The following is a 15,774-nucleotide window of genomic DNA, read 5'->3' as shown; positions in this document are numbered from 1 at the left end:
TAACACCTTCCTTGTGAGGTGTTATATTTCTGTGGAGGGGAGTATTGGGTACAACACTTACCAGTTGCGAAAACTTAAAAAATAAAGTAACATGGAACATGCCTAGTGTCTGAATGTTGTGGGATGCTTGGGGTCCACACGGCCAGCTATCTCAGAGGACCGGTTGCAGCATCATTTCAAAACCTTTTTTTTATAAAACACTTCAAGTTACAAGAACCACCGATTGATTGTTGCTAACCTTAGTTGATTGAAAGTGTGTGCCAGAAAATGAAGACCTCATTCACTCTACAGGTATGCTTTATGCATAAGTAGTTACTCAGTGTGCGCGAGGCCGCAGTCTTCAGGCAATTCCACACTTGGTCTTGTGCACAAAAGTCACATGCTTCACTATATTATTTTGTGGTTACAACAACTTGCATTTTATATCGCGCCTTTAATGTAGTAAAATGTCCCAAGGCGCTTCACAGGAGTGATTATCCATCAAAATTTGACACAAGAGCCACATAAGAAGTTATTAGGACAGATGACCAATAGCTTGGTCCAGAGCTCAGTGCCCAGGTAGCTGAAGGCATGGCCACCAATGGTGGAGCGATTAAAATCGGGGAGGCGCAAGAGGCCAGAATTGGAGGAGCCCAGAGATCTTGGAGGGTTGTAGGGCTGGAGAAGGTAACAGAGATAGGGAGGGGCGAGGCCATGGAGGGACTTGAAAACAAAGATGAGATTTTAAAAATCGATGTGTTGTTGGACTGGGAACCAATGTAGGTCAGCGAGCACATGGTGACAGGTGACCGGGACTTGGTGCAAGTTAGGATACGGACAGCAGCAGTTTTGGATGATCTAAAGTTTAGAGGGCGGAAGATGGGAGGCCGGCCAGGAGAGCATTGGAATAGCATTCAGTTACCTTTGCTGGAAACTGTCCAGGGAATGTCTTGGCTTTGCGCGATATTTTTATTTCCATTGACTTCAAATGGAACTAAAAATGGAGATGTAAAACAGGCTGTCCGCTCGCTATCACCTGTTTTCACTATCGCGCACCTGTGGACCTGTACCCCTAGACCTGTACCTGTATCCTGGTTACCCTAGACCTGTGCTTGTACCTGGAGCCCCTGGACCTGTACCTGGTTACCCTAGACCTGTGCCTGTAACTGGTTACCCTAGACCTGTGCCTGTAACTGGTTACCCTAGACCTGTGCCTGTACCTGGAGCCCCTGGACCTGTACCCAGTGCCCCTAGACCTGTACCCGGTGCCCCTGTATCCCTAGACCTGTACCCAGTGCCCCTAGACCTGTACCCGGTGCCCCTGTACCCCTAGACCTGTACCTGTACCCAGTGCCCCTAGACCTGTACCCGGTGCCCCTGTACCTGTACCCGGTGCCCCTAGACCTGTATCTGTACCCGGCCCCCTTGGACCTGGACCTGTACCTGGTCCCCTGGACCTGTATCTGTACCTGGCGCCCCATGACCTGTACCCCAGCCCAATCCTTTCAGGATCGAAAATGCAACAAAAAAAATTGAGACAAGTAATTAAATTGATGTTTTAGTAAATTGTCGTCCCCAATCAGTTGCGGTGAAAGATCACAGAGCTGCTCCACGTATCCCAGCGGTGAAAGATCACAGAGCTGCTCCACGTATCCCAGCAGTGAAAGATCACAGAGCTGCTCCACGTATCCCAGCGGTGAAAGATCACAGAGCTGCTCCACGTATCCCAGCAGTGAAAGATCACAGAGCTGCTCCACGTATCCCAGCGGTGAAAGATCAGAGCTGCTCCACGTATCCCAGCAGTGAAAGATCACAGAGCTGCTCCACGTATCCCAGCAGTGAAAGATCACAGAGCTGCTCCACGTATCCCAGCAGTGAAAGATCACAGAGCTGCTCCACGTATCCCAGCGGTGAAAGATCACAGAGCTGCTCCACGTATCCCAGCAAGACTTAGGCACAACACTGAATACATTGTTTTCAACAGTTATATAATCACCATCTCAAAGGGCTTCTTTCATCTAAAAATAAAATGTCAACGCAAGGCTTTATGTCTTCAGCAAATTCAGACGGCGAGCTCACTTGTTTCTGGTAAGTTTTATTGGTCATTTTTGCAAGACACATGCTCTGTGCCGACAGTGACAGAACACAATCTGTTACAGAGGTAAATACATGCAACACACAGCACGGCAGCTACAGAGAGGCAACACGGTGGAAATGTCAGTCACAGTAGAATCATGTAGTCCATAATAAACCAAAACAGGAAGGTTGCCAACTATCCCAGGTGGCTGCGCGCCCCCTTTCCCCCCCCCTCTAAAGGAACACATCGTCTCAATATCAGCTCAGAGTAGTTGCGTGATACCATTTAAAAAAAAACACTGATCCTTGGGAGTGAAAAGAAAGAATGCTTTATTGGCCCTTTTTCAAAGCACTTTGTCCCAAACCCCACCCCAGACTTTTTTTAATGCACTGATTTAATGATATCTTGAAAGTAAGAGATGAGAAAACGAACTGAAACAAAAGAAAAAAAAACACTGCAGATACTGGAAACCTGAAATAAAAAACAGAAAATGCTGGATAACTTCCAGTTCTGACGAAAGGTCACCGACCTGAAATGTTAAACTCTGTTTCTCTCTCTCTCCCCACAGATGCTGCCTGAGCTGCTGAGCCTTTCTCCAGCATTTGCTGTTTCTATCTGTGAAAATGCACTGCCGGTTTAAAGTGGATTGGAAGAATGCAGTCACTCTCCGTGTGATGGCTGCTGCACTCTCACTGCAGTTTCTGGTTATGAAACGTCACTCGTGTACAATCTCAACCAACATACCGTCAAAATACCAACGGGAACTGGGGAGGGGAGACTAATTTTTCATATAGTTTCTTTTCCCCTCTCATTTTATTTTTGTACTGTCAAAATGAAATGTAGCGATACCTATTATTTATATATATAATATATTGTGAACCAGCCGTTTTATTTTCTCTGAAAGTAAGTTAGGTTTCAATAGTTTACAAGGAATGCTGCCCATTTGTTCTGCTCAGTCACTTCTAAGCTCTTTGGGGTCGATTTTAACTTGCCAAAATCAGCCTCACAATGGGGTGGGTTAGTGGGGTTCCCTGCTCTGGTTGAACATATTCCTGGAGGGTTTCATCCCATGACCTCGCCCCCTGCCCAGTCAAACAACCTTTTATCCCCCCATCTCCAAGATTCTTATAACTAAGAAATTCAAAGAAAATGCAAACCAACATTTTTTTAATGTCCCTCCCAACCCCACCCCCCCGGATTGATTTTTAACCTGGGTTTTTGCTCCCAGCCTGGAGATTTATCTTTGAATTCCTGGAATCTCCAGGGCAATCCTAGACAGTTGGCAACTCTGGTCGTTAAGACGAGTGAACCGCATCCTCTTTCAGAAGGTCCCACCGCTGGCCAGCCCGTCTGTTTCAGGCAACAGGCCTCTTGTAATACGCAAATTGGGGTTCTATGATGCACACGGGACCCCGGTTGCCATTTTAGGGCAGAACTGGCAGCCGTGGTCCGTGCATTCCCCAACTAGATTCACTGGCAACAGAGGCGAAGAGGTCACGGAAAGGTTAAGTGTGCCTCTGTGCCCCACAGAAACCATCTGCTGCTGCCCAAGCCTCCTCCCATCTGCGACACCCCCTCCCCCCCCCCCAGACTTGCTTCACTGCCGACCTGAATCCGGCAAGCTGCGTCACGATGACAGTTTGGCACCCGATGTTCCCCAGCTCCATTTTAAAAAGGCCGAAGCCTCAAAATGCCTACGGCCTCCTCTTTGATCCCCAACCCAATCCCCACCCGGTCAATCGCCCACCAAGAGTTAAAATTGACCCCAATGTGTGGGAAACCTTCCTCCTCCTCCCCTCATCCCTGGAGCTTCTCACGTGAAAACATAAGAACATAAGTCTTAGGAGCAAGAGTAGGCCACTTGGCCCCTCAAGCCTGCTCTGCCATTCAATAAGATAATGGCTGATCTTCTACTTCAACTCTACATTCCCGCCCTATCCCCATATCCCTTGATTCCCTTAATGTCCAAAAATCTATCGATCTCTGTCTTGAATATACTCAATGTCTGAGCCTCCACAGCCCTCTGGGGTAGAGAATTCCAAAGATTCACCACCCTCTGAGTGAAGAAATTTCTCATCTCAGTCCTAAAACAGTAAACCCGGTTAGAATTTTCTATCATTCCCAGTTTTTCGATATATGGTATAATTCAGCATTTGAAGAGTTAACTTTCTAAAAAAAAAGAAAAAAAATTCTGCGCCGTCTCAACACGTTTGAGGAATACTTTTCTTTTAAACTTTGAGAAAAACGTGTTAAGGAATGTAAATCATTGAACATATCATTCTCTTCCCCCTCGCCCCAAAAATAAATCCCTAATAGTAAAATAAATAAATAAACATGGTTGCTGTATTATAAACACAAAAAAAATCCTGAACTTATGACAAAAACAAAATACTGGAATAGGAACTACATTCATAGGAAGTGCATTATTCTGACAATCATAATTAATAGCCGACACACATTAAATGACGTAACTTTACAAAGGACAGCATTGTTACGTTGCAGTGTTATAACCTCCTGATGTTTTACATTATTGTCTATTGCACCACATGACAGGGAAAACAATTATATTCTAGTGCCGCATATAATATTTACATTAAGTTCACATCGGCAGCAGCTGCAGGTATTGGATTATAAATATAATTAACACACGAGTCACTGAATGACTGAAACCCACTAGTCTGCGTCATGCCATTATAACTTCAAGTAATGATGCTACAGGTAAACGAGAGGTTAACATTTCCGTTTCGAGTGTAAACAGGGGAATTGCATGTTGTTCTGAAGCAGAGATGGACCCTGACAACTCCAGTATATTCATTCTCAAATTATTCTGGTCTCATGTTAATTTAACTTTGTTCCAGGAAACGGGAATGGAAGTGACACTGTTAAAATGTCATCTGTTACTGTGAATCTAGTGTTGTTTAACTGGTTTAAACAACACCCATTTAACTGGTCCTAATCGTCACGTTAATCAAATTAAAATTAATCCAGCAGTTAATTACCCATCGGTTACAGCTCCTCTAAAGCTAAACTCATCTTTGCATCGAATTACTGCACGGATTGGGGTTAGTGCCCACATTGCCTCACTGGTGTGTGGAAAGATGCTGCAAAGAGACGCCTCATTCAATTCAAAGTCACTTATTTTAGAATGCTGCCTGGCCGCTTATTTTGGGGTAAAAAGTTTTGTTCTCGTCACACAGAAATATTCGACCGTAAGATGCTAGCCCCCAACAGGTTATGGAGCTGTAAAGCTGGCTGCGATTGATCCCACAGTGCTGCGCACAGTAGTTTAAACGCATATTTAAAAAAAAATGTTTAAAGTGGAGTACAGTCTTTTCTGTGTAAAATCGAAACGTTCTGAGTTAAAAGACACAGAACTCAAGATGAAACAATGGCTCAGAAATTTTGCATCCTAATACTTCCTTTTCTCGAGGGGCACAAGTGTGTGCGTAAAATTCCCCTGCACTGACTAAGATGCATTTACCTGCCGTCTCGTGACAGTTTATTCATGAGAGCTTAGGCCCCAGGATGTGTTGTAGAATATGAACAAGGGCTGGGAGTCAGCCAATTTGGCGCTAACATTTTACTCACAGTTTTGTATTTTAAAGTCGCCCATTAAACCTTTGTTTTAAATCGTTTCCCCCCCACCCCCTCTCACCTTCACATTGCAAAACGGAACATTAATTTAACAAGAGTTTGCCAATGAATTTTTAAATTAGTTTTCACAACACAGAAGTTATGGAAAAAGGAATTGGGTAAACATATTGGGGGAGATATTTGCCTCTGCTTGCTGATATTTATTTTTACAAAAATGTAGGCATGAGTAGAAAATAGTGTTCCCTGCTTTATAATCTCAGCTTATTTGTTAAAATTAACAAAGAAATCTATACCCCACAGCAATTTTTTTTAATGGTGTTACTTGAATGATCTCTCATCCACCCACAGTGTCAGTGAATGTCTTTAACTGGAATGGAATGGAAAAAAAATCTTGGAATTAGTTAAGATTGTCAAAATAACTACTACTGTAACATGCCAGTGTGTGCGGGAATGTTTCAGGGAAGTAACGGGAAATAAATTAAGAAGAATGTTAAAATAAAATATTAGGAATGAAGATTCGGAAATTTCTGAGTAGTTCTTAGCAGAACGCACTCTGCAAAACAAGTATCGTAACTTTCTAAATGCTCATTATCAGTTCTTTTAGGTTTAAATACATTTCCCAATGACATGATCACCTGTGTTGAAATGGTTACTGTGAAAGGTCCTCTCTTAAATAACGTCAAACTGTATAGGTGCCCAATTACTTAGCCTAGTTGTGGATTAACTTGGGTGAGGATTAGTCTGCGGGAATATATTTAGATTCATTTCTATATAAACCACACAAAGCTGCATCTCTGAAAGGCAAAGATTTTAACAGATTTTTGTCAAACAAAGCACGTTTAAAAAAAAAATTGTAGTTTCCGCTGCTGCAGAAATGCAGCATTGATTAATACAACCAAACCACACAGACATATCCACTTTGCACACCGGGTCACGGTAACAACCCTTTCAGATGTAAACTGGCTGTTCTTGTGCAGTCAGCAATCTGTACATGGCAGCAGGCATCGTCTTCATGTGGATCTAGGGTAGAAGAGAGGCAGATCAGGATGATTTTCTACATGCCCAGTGCCGGGGAGAACGAGGGCCTACTTTAGATGCATTTCTACAACGGGTGACATCTAATAAGATACAGTGTTCCCTGCTCACCAACAACCTGAACGTGCTGGAAACACACAGCAGGCCAGTCAGTATATGAAAGAGAAAGATCTAGACAGAACCCAACAACAACTTGTATTTATATAGCACCTTTAATGTAGTAAAACGTCCCAAGGCACTTCACAGGAGCGTTATCAAATATAATTTGACACCGAGCCACATAAGGAGATACAAGGACAGGAAAGGTAGGTTTTAAGGAGTGTCTTAAAGGAGGAGAGAGGGGTAAGATGCGGAGTGGTTTAGGGTGGGAATTCCTGAGCTTAGGGCCCAGGCAGCTGAAGGCACGGCTGCTAATGGTGGAGCAATTAAAATCGGGGATCCGCAAGAGGCCAGAATTGGAGGATTGTAGGGCTGGAGGAGCTTACAGAGAGAACCCAGTTCTGATGAAGATTCCTACCTGAAACATTAATCTTTGTATTCCCTACTTACATTCTTTTTCTACTTATTTTCTTTCTTCTCTGGAAAAGAGAAGGCTGAGGGGTGACCTGATAGAGGTCTTTACATTTTCATGGCGTTTGATAGGGTAGATATAGAGATGTTTCCACTTGTGGGGGAGACCAAAACTAGGGGCCATAAATACAAGATAGTCAGTAATAAATCCAATAAGAGCAACTTCAGTGAGTGGTGAGAATGTGGAACTCACTACCACAAGGAGTGGTTGAGGCGAATAGCATATATGCATTTAAAGGGAAGCTGGATAAGTACATGAGGGAGAAAGGAATAGAAGTATATGTGGATAGGGTGAGATGCTGTAGGGGTGGGAGGAGGCTCGTGTGCAGCATAAACACCGGCACTGACCAGCTGGACCAAAGGGCCTGTTTCTGTGCCATACAATCTATGTATATTTTCACTGCTGTGTCTGTTATTTAAATATATATTTTAAAAATCACATTTTCACACATTATACAAGCATACTTATGTATGCTGCCAAAACGGGCTGTAAGCATTCTATGAAACCATGGAGCACAAGATGCAATCATGATTGATGTTCTTGAAAATGCTGATTTTTGAAAAGTTATTAAAATAGCATTGTGGCGTACCGATCACAGAAAGGACACAATCCGCTTTCCGGTCCGTAGACTATAAATCAGGCGTCATGCCTTTAAGAAGGATCACACCTTTAAGAAACTCGATCTGCAACATAGTTAAGCCCAGAGCGGGGGAGGAGTCATCGAAGCTGTGCACTGATGAAAGGCAGTCGTACTTTGTGTAGTCTCTGACTCCATTTTGTGTTCAGCATGCAGCCTCAACAATTAAACCTTTTCTGTTGAACCTCTCCGAGTTCAGTATTTTTTGCTAGGAGTACGTAGACTCCGACATTGGTGACCCCGACGCTCAGGACGACTCCTAAGTGTAACCATGGCTGACACAAACGCAGTTTCTGTGAAGCTGCCGGAGTTCTGGGAGAACCTGGCCACCGCCTAGTTCCTTCAAGCCGAATCGCAATTCCGACTCCGCAGCATCACCGCCGACGCAATGATGTACGACAACCTCCTCGCCTCCCTGGGCAGCTCCACAATCACGAAAGTCTGGACAACACTACAAAACCCTCCGGAGGAAGGCAAGTACGCACATCTCAAGGCCGCGCTCATTAAAAAATTCACAGCCTCCCAATTCTTGCATAACTGCCACCTCCTCGACCTCCCGGGCCTTGGTGACTCCACGCCGTCAGACTTGCTCTCACACATGCTTGCTCTGACCGACGAGAAACCGCCCGGCTCCCTCTTCCACACGCTCTTTATCCGCCAACTACCTCCCAGCATCCGCCCAGGATCGTGGCGTCCAGCCTCACGGACCTCGAGGCCCTGGCCGACGAAGCCGATAAGCTCCTGTCCGCCAGCTCCAACCACGCCGTCACCCCCGACCTGGCCTCCGCAGCGTCGGCGCGCACTCCACCCTCTATTGCGCGGCCACACAGCTCGGCCACGAGGCCCCCAAGCCCTCCGACCCAGGGCTACTGCTACTTCCATACCCGGTTCGGCGCACGGGCACGCCGCTGCAGCCATCCCTGCACGTTTCCAACCGCCCCCCACACCGGCCTACACGATGGCCGTGGGGCAAGCAGGCGCGCTGCTGTACGTTACGGACAGCGCCTCCAGACGCCGTTTCCTATGCGACACGGGCGCGCAGCATCATCCCCGCGTCCACCCTCGAGATCCAGCGAGGCGGCCGCGGCCCTGCGCTGGCTGCCGCCAACGGCACCGACATCCGGACGTATGGCACCCGCACGGCACCCGCACCATCGATCTCGCAGGCCGCCGCTACCACTGGGAGTTTATCACCGCCAAGGTGCTCTCCCCGCTCCTCGGTGCGGATTTCCTGTGCGCCCACGGCCTGTTGGTCGACATGCCTCGTGGACATGAACACCATGTCACCTATCCCGGGCGCCATGGCCCCCCCCCAACCCGCCGAAATGGCGTGGCAGTGCCGCACCCGCTCAACGGACGACTACTCAGCACTCCTGGCTGAGTTCCCAGCCCTCACCAACCCGACCTTCTCCGCGAAGGTTGCTAAGCGCGGGGTAGAACACTTCATCCCCACCACAGGCCCACCGGTGTATGCCCATGCCCGCAGGCTGGACCTGGCCAAGCTGGAGATCGCGCGGGCCGAGTTCACCACAATGGAACAGCTTGGCATCATCCGCCGCTCCAACAGCCCCTGGGCCTCCCCACTCCACATCGTCACCAAACCCGACGGGGGATGGCACCCCTGCGGGGACTACCGGCGCCTAAACGACGCCACCACGCCGGATCGGTACCCCATACCGCACATTCAAGACTTCTCGGCTAGACTGGCCGGCCGCCCAGTCTTCTCCAAAGCCGACCTGGTGCGCGGTTACGATCAGGTGCCAGTCCACCCCACGGACGTTCCCAAGACGGTCATAATCACCCCTTTTGGGCTATTCGAGTTCCTCCGAATGCCCTTTGGCCTCAAAAATGCGGCCCAGGCCTTCCAGCGGCTCATGGACTCGGTCCTCCGGGACCTGAAGTTCCTCTTTGTCTACCTGGATGACATCCTGGTAGCTAGTTCCTCCAAGCAGGAACACATCGAGCACCTCCGCACCCTGTTCCAGCGGCTCAGTGAGCACGGGCTCATCATCAGCCCAGCCAAGTGCCAATTCGGCCTCAGCAGGATCGAATTCCTCGGCCACCACATCACGCAGGACGGAGCCATTCCCCTGCCCGCCAAGGTACAAGCCGTCCAGCAGTTCCCCCGGCCTACCACCACCAAAGGCCTCCAGGAGTCCATGGGGATGATCAACTTTTACAACCGCTTCGTTCCCAGAGCGGCCTCCCTCATGCGGCCCCTATACGAAGCCCTCTGGGGTAAGAAAGACAGAATGGCGATCGAGTGGTCGGCGGGCATGTTGACCGCTTTCAACTCGACCAAAAAGGCGCTCGCTGACGCCACCATGCTCGCTCACCCACAGCCCAACGCCAGGGTGGCCCTCACCACGGATGCCTCCGACCACGCGGTCGGCGCCATGTACGAACAGTGGGTCGACGGGGCCTGGCAACCGCTGGCCTTTTTCAGCCGCCAACTGCGCCCCCCGGAGGCCAAATACAGCGCCTTTGACCGCGAGCCATTTTAGATTTCTTCTGGAGGGCTGCCCCTTCACCGCGTTTGTCGACCACAAACCCCTGACATTCGCGATGGCGAAATCTGCGGACCCGTGGTCAGCCAGGCAACAACGCCAGCTCGCCGCGGTGTCCAAATTCACCACGGACATCCGGCACGTCTCCGGTCGAGACGTGGTGGCCGACTGCCTATCCCGCCCCGCCGTCCACCTGGCAGTGGACTATGCTCAACTGGCAGCGGAGCAACGCACCGACCCCGATCTGCTCTCCACGCCCACAACCTTCCCAGGGCTGCGACTGACCGACGTCGCCTGCGGCCCGTCCGCCGTCAGTCAAATGCGACACCTCCTTGGCGCAACCCCGCCCCGTAGTCCCGGCGAAAACGGGTGTTCGACATCGTCCACGGCCTCTCACACCCCGGCACCCGCGCGTCCATTAGATTGGTGGCCAACCGATTTGTCTGGCGCGGCCTGCGCAAAGATGCGCGCGTCTGGTCCAGATCCTGCATAGCTTGCCAGCGTGCCAAAATCCACCAGCACGTCAAAGCCCCACTCGAGGAGTTCACCGTGCCAGAGAGAAGGTTCGACCATGTCCACATCGACCTCGTCGGCCCCCTGCCGCCATCACAAGGTCACACGCTGACAATCGTGGACCGTACCACCCGCTGGCCCGAGGCCATTCCACTGACGTCCACCACCACTGCCGACATCACGAGGGTGTTCATCGGTACCTGGGTCGCTCGGTTCGGCGTCCCCTCCGACATGACGTCGGATTGAGGTCCGCAGTTCACCTCTGATCTGTGGGCCGCCATCGCCCGAAACCTCGGGGTGGCCGCTCACTGCACCACGGCTTACCACCCCCAAGCCAACAGACTGCGAGCGATTCCACAGGTCCATGAAGGCTTCCCTCCGCGCCAGCCTCGAGGACGAGGCTTGGATCGACCGCCTCCCATGGGTGCTACTCGGCCTACGCTCCGCGGTCAAGGAAGACCTGCAAGCCTCGGCGGCGGAACTCGTGTACGGCCAGCCGCTGCGCGTACCCGGAGAGTTCCTGCCCGCCGCCACGACCCCCTGGTCGGCTGACCAGCAACACCGCGCTTTCGCCAACCGAGCACAACAGTTCGCTCCGGTACCCACCGGCCGGCACGGCGAACCAGCAACCCGCGTACCACCTAGCCTGCACATGGCCAAATTTGTTTTCGTGCGCCATGATGCCCACCGAGGACCTCTACGGCCCCCATACGACGGACCCTACAAGGTACTCCAGACGGGGAACAAGTTCTTCCTCCTCGAAGTGGGCGGCAGAACTGACAAGGTGTCGGTCGACCGGCTCAAGCTGGTGCACCTGGAGCCCGACGAACCCGTTCAAGTGGGCCAACCCCCACCGTGGGGCAGACCGCCTAAGAGCCCGATGCATCCGACTGCCCCGCTCCCGACACCAACCGCCAAGAGCCGTTCCGGCCATGCCATCAAGCCGCCACGCCGGTTCGTACACTCCCTGCTAGCGGATTCTGGGGGGAGCTGTGTGGCGTACCAATCACAGAAAGGACACAATCCGCTTTTCGGTCCGTAGACTATAAATCAGGCGTCATGCCTTTAAGAAGGATCACACCTTTAAGAAACTCGATCTGCAACATAGTTAAGCCCAGAGCGGGGGAGGAGTTGAAGCTGTGCACTGATGAAAGGCAGTCGTACTTTGTGTAGTCTCTGACTCCATTTTGTGTTCAGCATGCAGCCTCAACAATTAAACCTTTTCTGTTGAACCTCTCCGAGTTCAGTATTTTTTGCTAGGAGTACGTAGACTCCTACTGCATCAGTTTCTCTTGCAAACTCCCTTTTCCCTCCCCTCCCAGAGAGTAGGCACAGACACAACCACTCCGGGCAGATCTGCGCTTGTTTACATGTCTACGCCTGAACAGAAGGAAATTCAATCTGCTGGTGTAAACAACCATACAGTTCACTGAGGTGTCAATTTCATTCAGATGGGGAAAGGAATCTACTGATACTGTAGACACACTGCAGATGAAATTTAACAAAGAGAAGTGATGCGTTTTGGAAGGAAGAATGAGGAGGCGCAATATAAACTAAATGATACAATTTTAAAGGGGGTGCAGGAACAGGGAGACTTGGCGATTCACATACTCAAATCTTTGAAGGTGGCAGGACAAGTTGATAAGGCTGTTAAAAAACGGCATGTGTAAATATAGCTTTATAAACAGAGGCACAGAGCACAAAAGCAAGAAAGTTATGCTAAAGCTTTATAAATCACTGGTTAGGTCTCAGCTGGAGTGTTGTGGCTAATTCTGCGCACCACACTTTAGGAAGGATATCAAGGCCTTGGAGAGGGTGCAGAGGAGAGTTACTAAAATTGTACAGGAAACTTTGTTATCCGGAGGCTAAATGTCCGGCAAGCTCGAGCCACCGGCAAAAATCAGGAGCCGTTTTGTTAGTTTTTTTTTCTTCTCGTGGCTTTTTTTTCCCAACAGTCAAGCTCTGCAAAGTCTCTCTGAAGCTGTTGCTAAGCTACAGAGACGCTACAGAGAGTACGGCCAACTGTTCAGAAGCTGTTGCTAAGCAACAGTGTTTGTTGCCAGATACGGAGCTGAAAAGCTCCGTATGCTTCAACATTAACGCTGGTTTGTCCGGCAGTTGAGGGAACGACAACAGCTCGGTCCCGTCTGTGCCGGATAGCACAAAGTTTCCTGTGCCAGGGATGAGGGACTTCAGTTATGTGGAAAGACTAGAAAAGCAGTGACTGCTCTCCTTGGAGCAGAGAAGGTTAAGGGGAGATTTAATAGAGGTGTTCAAAATCATATGGGGTTTTGATAGCGTAAATGGAAAGAAACTGTTTCCACTGGCAGGAGGGTTGGTAACCAGAGGACACAGGTTTAAGGTAATAGGCAAAAGAACCAGTGGGGAGATGAGGAGAATTTTTTTTACACAGCGAGTTGTTGTGATCTGGAATGCGCTGTCTGAAGCAGATTCAATAGTAACTTTCAAAAGGGACAAATACTTGAAAGGGAAAAATTTACAGTACTATGGGGAAAGAGCAGGTGGAGTGGGACTAATTGGATAGCTCTTTCAAAGAGCCGGCACAGGCACAATGGGCCGAATGGCCTCCTTCTGTGCTGTATGATTCTAGAACTCCTTCGTCTTATGCACAGAATTAGGCACTATGAAGACAAGCATGTAAAGTCAGATATTAGTTAGAAATAAAGTAAAAGTCTGCTAATATAATAAAGGAGAGAAAAATAGCAAAAATAGAGCAGAGGTATTGAATTTTTTCGCATTTAAGACTTTGTGACTTTATTTCAGTTGTAGACGTTAATATCACAACAACAACTTGTATTTATACAGCGCCTTTAACGTAGTAAAACGTCCCAAGGCGCTTCACAGGAGAGATTATCAAAAAAAATGACACCGAACCACATAAGGAGCTATTAGGACAGATGACCAAAAGCTTGGTCAAAGAGGTAGATTTTAAGGAGCATCTTAGAAACATAGAAGATAGGAGCAGGAGTAGGCCATTCGGCCCCTCGAGCCTGCTCCGCCATTCAATGTGATCATGGCTGATCATCCAAATTCAGTACCCGGTCTCTGCCTTTTCCCCATATCCCTTGATCCCTTTAGCCTTAAGAAATATACCCAACTCCTTCTTGAATATATTTAATGAATTGGCCTCAACTGCCTTCTGTGGTAGAGAATTCCACAGGTTCACCACTCTCTGGGTGAAGAAATTCCTCCTCATTTCTGTCCTAAATGGCTTACCCCTTATCCTTAGACTGTGACCCCTGGTTCTGGACTCCCCCGCCATCGGGAACATCCTTCCTGCATCTAGTCTGTCCAGTCCTGTTAGAATTTTATAAGTTTCAATGAGATCCCCTCTCATTCTTCTAAACTCCAGCGAGTACAAGCCCAATCGACCCAATCTCTCCTCATAAGTCATTCCTGCCATCCCAGGTATCAGCCTGGTGAATCTTCGCTGCACTCCTTCCATGGCAAGAACATCCTTCCTCAGATAAGGCGACCAAAACTGCACACAATACTCCAGATGTGGTCTCACCAAGGCCCTGTACAACTGCACCAAGACATCCTTGTTCCTGTATTCAAACCCTCTCGCTACGAAGGCCAACATACCATTTGCCTTCTTAACAGCCTGCTGCACCTGCATGCTTACCTTCAGCAACTGGTGCACAAAGACACCCAGGTCTCGTTGCACATCCCCTTCTCCCAATCTATTGCCATTCAGGTAATAATCTGCCTTCCTGTTTTTGCCACCAAAGTGGATAACCTCACATTTATCCACGTTATATTGCATCTGCCATGCTTCTGCCCAATCACCCAACCTGTCCAAATCATCCTGGAGTTTCTCGGCATCCTCCTCACAGCACACATGTCCACCCAGCTTTGTGTCGTCTGCAAATTTGGAGATATTACATCTAGTTCCCTTGTCTAGATTATTTAACATATATATATTGGCCCAGAAATTCGGGTCTCCACGGGTGAGTACGCACGGGGTACTCACCCGTAGGCCCAATGGAAGTGCCAGTTTCCTGCATGCACTGCGCATGTGCAGGAAACCGGCACTTCCGGTCCCCTGAAAGCAGGGGTTCTGAGGTCGAACGCGTGCGCGGGGAGGCTGCGCGTGCGCATCAAACTTAGTTTTTGTTTTATAAACAGGTTTTCCCGGGAAGGTAAACCTGCAGAAGTTAGAAATATAAAAAGCAGGCGTAAGGCCTGCTTTTTACAAGGTAAGTGGTGAATTAATTAAAATTAAAAAAATTTTCCAACAGGTTTATTATTTTTAAATACTTTAAAGCAAGGTAAGTTTATTTTTAGCCCCGTTAGAAAATAAAATTATTTTTTCCAAAAATTTAAATTGTTTAAAATAGTTATTTCATGTAATTTATAGTTTATTTAAAAAATGTGATTTAAAAAAAAATTATTTGAAGATTTAGTGATGTTTTGTAAGAAGAAGGGGCCCGTAGTATTTTTAAGTTTGACAGCACTTCCTGTCAGACTTATGAATGGAGCATTCCCTGCTCCGATTGGCTCCCCATGGCCCACGTGATCCTAGGGGATGCATCGAACCAACTGCGCCCCTGGGATACGCAAGCACTGCGCGCCGGCAGCTGGACCAGGCCCCGGATCGGAATTCCACGGGGGCCCACAGTTCAACGGCCGGCGCGCAAGGTAAGTGCAGGTCGGGGGCTTGCACCCGCGGGAAGCCCCCGACCCGAATTTCTGGGCCAGTGAATAGCTGGGGTCAAAGGACTGATCCCTGCGGTACCCCACTAGTCACTGCCTGCCACTCGGAAAAAGACCCATTTATTCTAACTCTTTGCTTCCTGTCCGCCAACCAGTTTTCTATCCAAGTCAGTACCTTACCCCC

The 15,774-nt window shown here is 48.7% G+C and overlaps 1 protein-coding gene across 2 annotated transcripts in view; it reads right to left on the bottom strand.

The window, feature by feature from the left end:
• Positions 1-1,524: 1,524 nt before the first annotated feature.
• Positions 1,525-15,774, bottom strand: part of LOC147124729 (amyloid-beta A4 precursor protein-binding family A member 1-like) — a 127,424-nt gene continuing 113,174 nt past the window's right edge. For both annotated transcript variants that reach the window (XM_085992277.1, XM_085992284.1), the window contains one exon: positions 1,525-6,670. In XM_085992277.1, coding sequence (XP_085848403.1) covers positions 6,599-6,670 — 72 coding nt within the window. In that variant the 3' untranslated portion in view covers positions 1,525-6,598. The remainder of the gene's footprint in view (positions 6,671-15,774) is intronic.

Source organism: Somniosus microcephalus, chromosome 1 (genome assembly GCF_052327205.1).
Source record: "Somniosus microcephalus isolate GS21.2 chromosome 1, FLI_Smic_1.0, whole genome shotgun sequence".
Classification (NCBI taxonomy): Eukaryota; Metazoa; Chordata; class Chondrichthyes; order Squaliformes; family Somniosidae; genus Somniosus; species Somniosus microcephalus.
Note: the sequence above shows the minus strand (reverse complement) of the source record. Positions and strands in the feature narration are given on the sequence as shown.